Raw genomic sequence first — 6,230 nt, forward strand, 5'->3', positions numbered from 1 at the left:
CTGCGCGCCCGCCACGCTCACCAGCAGCGCGGCCAAGCCGAGCAGCGCCACGAGCACGGTGAGCGCGCGGCCCGCCTGCACCTCGGCCTTGAGCGCCAGCACCGAGTCGTAGACCTTGCACTGCATCTGGCCCGTGCTCTGCACCACGCAAGTCATCCACAGCCCCTGCCAGATGGTCTGCGCCGTCACGATGTTGCTTTCCAGGAAGGCCGACACCTGCCACATGGGCAGCCCGCACGCCACGATGATGCCCACCCAGCCCACGATGCCCAGCCCCAGCCCCAGGATCTCCAGCGCCACGGACGACATGGCCGCGCAAGGACGGGACGAGGGGCTAGGCGCCCGCTGGAGCGATCTCCGGCTTCGACTGGCTGCGCCGAGATACACCTCGTCCGTCTGGGACTAGCGGCTCCCTGCCGCCAGGCTCGACACTTAAAGCTTCGGGCCAGCCAATCCTGAGCGCCGCGGCCCGGCCTGGCCAATGGGAGGGGTCTGGGGAGGTGGGGCCGGGGGCCGGGAAACAAAAGCGCGTGGGGAGCTCGGGGAGGGGGCGGGGACCGACCTCTAATCCAGGCGGGGAGCCGGGCCCAAGCTCGCCCCTCCCGGTCCCTCAGAGCGCCACAGACGGCCAGACCAGGGACGCGTTAAAGCGGCGGGAGCCCGTCCCCCAGGGGCCCCTCGGAGCGCCCGCCACGCTCTGCTCCCCAAGGTCCCTGCCCCCCCGCTGGCGAGAACCGACGGCGCGCTGCTCCGGGGCGCACCGGGGAAACGGGTGCGCGCACACACAGCACTCACTCCGCACACACTGGGGATGCGGGCGCGCGCGCGCACACAGAGCACACGCATCAAGCCGCCCCACCCTCCACCTGTGATAGGATTCAGGAGCTGGAGCTGGTCCTCAGGCTGCCCCTTCGCTGCTGAAGTGCTTGGGGCACTCGGAGGTAGACGACCACGCACGGTCACACCACCTCCACCGCCGCTCTCTGTCTCTCCAGATAGCATTAGACAGCGATCGGAGCAGGACCTGCGCTTTCCCGGAGATCTCTAGACAGCCTAGATGAGCCCAGAGAGGTTAGTGACTGGACCAGGATCACACACTCAGCCCGAGGACTGCCTGGCTACAAAAGAATACGGGAGCGTCCTGCGTTCAAATGTGGCCTGACACTTCCCAGCTGTGTGACCCTGGGGGAGTCACTTCACCCAGAGCCTGGTCAGCTCAGGGTCCTCTCAGGAATGTGGGTGTCAAGTCAGTTGGGAGCTGGCCTTGGGCGGAGGTGACTCCATCTAGCCCTGGCCCAGCCCCCACTGCTGCAGAGGGCACACGGGCCCGAACTCTGCCCACAGCTGCTTGTTCACGCAGCCCACTGCACCCTGCCGCCCCTTTCCATCTCTCCCTCAGGAAATAATCCTCATGTCAGCACTACCGAGGCGACCAGGAAGGGCGGGACCCTCGGAGGGTTCCCGGGGGATTCGGGTGACTCAGAGCTGCCCTCCCCACCCCCCACTGCCAGCCGGGTCGGCTCTCCTCCTTCCCTGGCCCCGCCCCTTTGCCCCTCCCTTTCTCGGAGCCTCGGAAATTCCCTTCCGACGTTAACTATCTGCCTCAGGGATAACGGAGCTCTCCCGCTCGCATTCCGTTATCTCCTTCCTCGGAGAGACTGACAGACAGACAGACTGAGAGACAGACCAGGGTGGAGTTAAGCTAGAAAGAGGGAGGGAAGCAGAGAGAGAGAAGGGAGAGAGGGCACACAGACAGAAAAAGAGAAGAGGAGGGGAGGAGTTAGAAAGACGCGAGTTCAAATCCAACCCTCAGACCTTTTCTAGCTAGGTGACCCTGGGCAAGTCACTGAACCCTGTTGGCCTCCGTTTCCTTGTCTGGAAAATGAGCTAGAGAAGGAGATGGCAAAGTACTGCGCTCTCTGCCAAGAAAGCCCCAAGTGGGGTCATGAAGCGTTGGACCCAAGTGAAAAATGGCGAAGCAATCCTATGTACTAGTCTGTCGCTGTCTTCTCCCCTAGACTCCTTTAGCCCCTTGAGCGCAGGGACCTTTCTTGGTATCTCCTGTGCCTGGCACACAGTAGGTGCTTAATGAATGTTTGTTAACTGACCAACTGTCTATCCTCACACTTGGAGACTTCAGTGTATGTCTTGGGGTTCCCCCGTTCTCCCTGGCTGCCCATTTCACCGGCCTCCTCAGCTCCCACGAGCTGCCCCTTCAGGCCAGTTCTGTCCCACTCCAGGACAGCCACAAACCCTCCAGAATTTCCACATCCGTTTTCTGAAGCTATATGATCTGCCTCCCTTCTCCCCTCCCCCTCCCGGAGCCGGCAGGCGATTGGATGTGGGTTACACGTGGATTTTCATGCAGAACATGTTCCCATGTTGGTCATTTTTGTGAGAGGATAATCACAGAAAAGCAACGCCCCAAAAAAGCAAGTGGCAAATCGCTTGCTTTGATCTGCATTCTGACTCCCACCGTTCTTTCTCTGGAGGCGGAGAGCATCTTTGTCCTAAGCCCCTCCGAACTGTCCTGCATCATTGTGCGGCTGAGAGAAGTCTGAAAGAACTCCGTGAACTGACGCAGAGTGAAATAAGCAGCACCCGGGGAACATTGTGCACAGTATACAGCAATATCGTGTGATGATTGACTTGCTACTCTCAGCAATGCAATGATCCAGGACAGTTGGGAGGGATCTATGACAAAGATGCTCTCCGCCCCCAGAGAAAGAACGGTGGGAGTCAGAATGCAGATCAAAGCTCCCGGTGTGTCACTTGCTTTTTTTGGGCTTCTGTTTGGGGCGTTGCTTTTCTGTGATTATCCTCTCACAAAAATGACCAACATGGGAACATGTTCTGCATGAAAATCCACGTGTAACCCACATCCAATGGCCTGCCAGCTCCGGGAGGGGGGAGAGCAGAAGGGAGGAAGACAATCTGGATCTAATAACTTCAGAAAAAGTATGTGGAAATTTGTTATTACATGTAATTGGGAAAATAAGGAAAAATGCAGGTCTTTCCCAGCTTTTTCTGAAATCCTCCTGCTCGTTTCTTATAGCACAAAAGAACTCTATCATCAACATATACCGCAGTTGTACAGCCATTCCCCAACTGATGGGCATCCCCTTAATTTCCAATTCTATGTCACCACAAAAAGAGCTGCAATAAATATTTTTGTACAAGTAGGTCCTCCCCCGACCCTGCTTTTTAAAAATCTCTTTGGGATACAGACTCAATAGTAGTGTTACCAGATCCAAGGGTGTGCATTGTTTTGTAGCCCTTTGGGCAGAATTCCAAATTGCCTTCCAGAATTGATGGTTGGATCAATTCACAACTCCACCAACAATGCACTAGTGTGCCAGTTTTGTCACATCCCCTCCAACATCTATCATTTCCCTTTACTCTCATACTGGCCAATCTGATAGGTGTGAGGTGGTACCTCAGAGCTGTTTTGATTTGCATTTCTCTAATCAGGAGAGATTTAGAACATTTTTATATGATTATTGATGCTTTGAAAAATGGCCTATTCCTATCCTTTGATAGCTCTTCTCTAGTCTAAAGGTGTCGGACTGGTGACTAGCCTCTGGCTCCAGGACCAGATTAAAATGTAACTGGGCAGGGGACAACTAGGTGGCTCAGTGGATAGAGAGCCAGGCCCAGAGGCAGGAGGTCTTGAGTTCCAATCTGGCCTTGGACACTCCCTAGCTGTGTGACCCTGGGCAAGTCACTTAACCCCCATTGAGTAGCCCTTACCACTCTTCTGCCATAGAACCAATACACAAGGTTGTGTTGGTTGTTTTTTTTAATGAATGTTTAAAAAAACATAAATAAAAATCATGAAAGACCCAAGTCAGCATGGGCTCTCTGGGATCTTTGTGCAAAGAGTTTTATAGATTACTGGTCCCGTTTCTACTTGAGTTTGACATCACTGCTCTGGAGGACTCACAAAAGGGCCTCTGGATCCCCCTGGATGGATGAGAAGATTCAGATGGTTGAGATCTTTGCTAGTGGGGGGATCCTCTCCCCCCACCCCGCCATCTCTGAGGTCATTCGAGTGCCAAAGTGTTATTCATTCAACAAACACTGTACACCTACTATGCACCCAGTTTTCGGGTTACAAAGGCAGAAAGCCCCCCTACCGGCTTCTGCCCTGATGGAAATGTCTCCCCCAGCCCCTTTAGCCATTACCCAGGAGCGCATTTCCGGTGGCGAAAGGGCCAGCATCCCCAGCCACTGGCACCCCAGGGAAGGCACTCTGAGGGGCAGACGGGAGGTGGCAAGGCCAGAGAAGCCGGAGCAGCAATACCACCTCAAGTGCTGTCTCCTGCAGACGCTGATAAAGGAAGCCTGGGACCCTGAGCCCAAGAGCCCTGGGGAAACCGCCCCCCGCCGCCAGCGCTGCCTCCAGCCCAGCTCTCCGTAGCTCTCCTCCAGAGTAAGAACCCCGGCTTCTTCCAGCAGGTGCAGCACCTTCCCCCGGGGGATCATGGGACTTTCTCCATCTGAGACCTGCCCTCCGGGTTGGTTCTGGCTGGCTGAAGGGGAGCGCCTTGGGGCTTGCCACTGAAGAAGGAGAGCCTGGGAGACCCTTGTGGGCCAAGTTCGGCCTTTGCTGCGAGTTCCGAAGCGGAGACCTAGAAGAGCGGCAGACTCCCGCTTTTCTAGATTCCCGTCTTTCCAGAACCCCCTCCCCCGCCCCCCCAAGCCCGCCAGGAGCCCCGGGCGGGTCTTTCTAGTCTCCGCGCCTTCTGGATGTTCTGGTCTGGACTGGCTTGGTACCACGCTGCTGGTCGTCAAATGAAGCCCCACCTACTGAGGGGTATCGCAGTGACCCACTTGGGGTTAATAGGAGAGCGTGCGCGCGCACACACGCGACATTCGAACTCGGGTTCTAGGCAGGGGCTACGTTCTCGATCCGGGCAAGTCCACAGACTCTCGCCTTCTTACCCGAAGTCCTTCGATTCTAAAATCACAGCCCAAGCACGGAGGAAGTTAGTAATTGCTGATTTTCTGATTACGGCACACAGTAGGTCCGCCAGTGCTTCGCTGGCTCGTTCCGGTAGAGCGGACCAGCGGGCTCTGTGTGGGCGTACAAAGGGCATTCGGAAAAACTCAAACGGTGGCATCCTCTCCCCGACAACCTCTTTCCATTTTACAGGGGAGGAAACTGAGGCCCACAGAGGAGAGCGACGTGCCTCGGGTCCCGCTGCTAATAAGTGTCGGAAGCAGGGTTGGGCCTCGGGTCTTTCTAATGCCAGCTCCAACGCCCCAGCCACCATCCCACGGTGCCCCACTCCCCCGGTTCCCAAGAGTCCTGTGTCCATCCACTGGTCCCGGGGGGCGGGCACAATGCTAAGGCAGCGCTTCCTGGCAGGAGAGGAAGAGATTCTCATCCCTGAATCAGTAGGCGAGAGGCGAGGGATTTCCGGCCATTCTTCTCCACAATACCATGGATGATTCTTGAAAGAGGACGCTTTGGTCCTTGCAAGGAAGGGCCTCTTTGTACTGGTTAGTGTGGGCAAAGGTGACCGTCCTGCAGGGCTCTGCCAGAAGGCTGTGCGCTCAGGGAGGAAAGCCTGCAGGTGGCCGTGGGGGGAAGGGAAGGGATCAGCCGGGCCAGTTAGTCGAACCTTCCCATTGAACGGAGGAGGAAACTGAGGTCCCCGGGGTCAGGAGACAGTTATGGGATTCGGGTTTCTGAACTTGGCATTCAGTGCTGCCTTCCATGAGCATGGGGAAGGAGGCAGAGTTCCCGGGAACCTGGGTGGGTTTGGCTCTTTGGGCTAGCGCAGGTGCCCCAGGCAAAGCGGCAGGATTAGAAACCAGCCACTGGTCTACACCGGCTTTCTCTTCTCCTTGGTTGGTCACTGCTGATTTCATACCAAGCAGTCTACACGACTGAGTGCAACTGGTGCAGAAGCATCCCTGGCACACGCCTCTTTCTTGGGATGGACCCTTGGGAACCTCTCACCCACCCCAAGGCAAAGAGCATCTTAACTGGGCACTTCCTACTGCCTGTCTCTCCCTTCTGCAGCCTCTCCTGGGCATGCCACTGTGGGGTGCCATCTTCTTCTGCCTTCGCCTTGACTTTCTTCCAAAGCTCTGTCCTCTTCTCCCTCTATACTTTCCCACTTGTTGGTGTCCTCAGCTCCCATGACCTCGACTGTCATTTCTGTGCAGCTCCAGTCCTGAGTTCTAGTCCTGCATTATGCATTGGGCATTTAGAGTTGGAT

At 56.4% G+C, this 6,230-nt stretch overlaps 1 protein-coding gene across 1 annotated transcript; it reads right to left on the reverse strand.

Moving 5' to 3' along the window:
• Positions 1 to 6: 6 nt before the first annotated feature.
• Positions 7 to 391, reverse strand: LOC123254501 (claudin-5-like; the record flags this gene model as incomplete). Its single annotated transcript, XM_044683507.1, has 1 exon — positions 7 to 391. A coding segment is annotated over exon 1 (303 nt), but the record flags the coding sequence as incomplete, so codon positions are not given.
• Between the last annotated feature and the right edge of the window lie 5,839 nt (positions 392 to 6,230).

This window comes from Gracilinanus agilis, unplaced genomic scaffold (assembly GCF_016433145.1).
Source record: "Gracilinanus agilis isolate LMUSP501 unplaced genomic scaffold, AgileGrace unplaced_scaffold23410, whole genome shotgun sequence".
NCBI classification, from domain to species: domain Eukaryota; kingdom Metazoa; phylum Chordata; class Mammalia; order Didelphimorphia; family Didelphidae; genus Gracilinanus; species Gracilinanus agilis.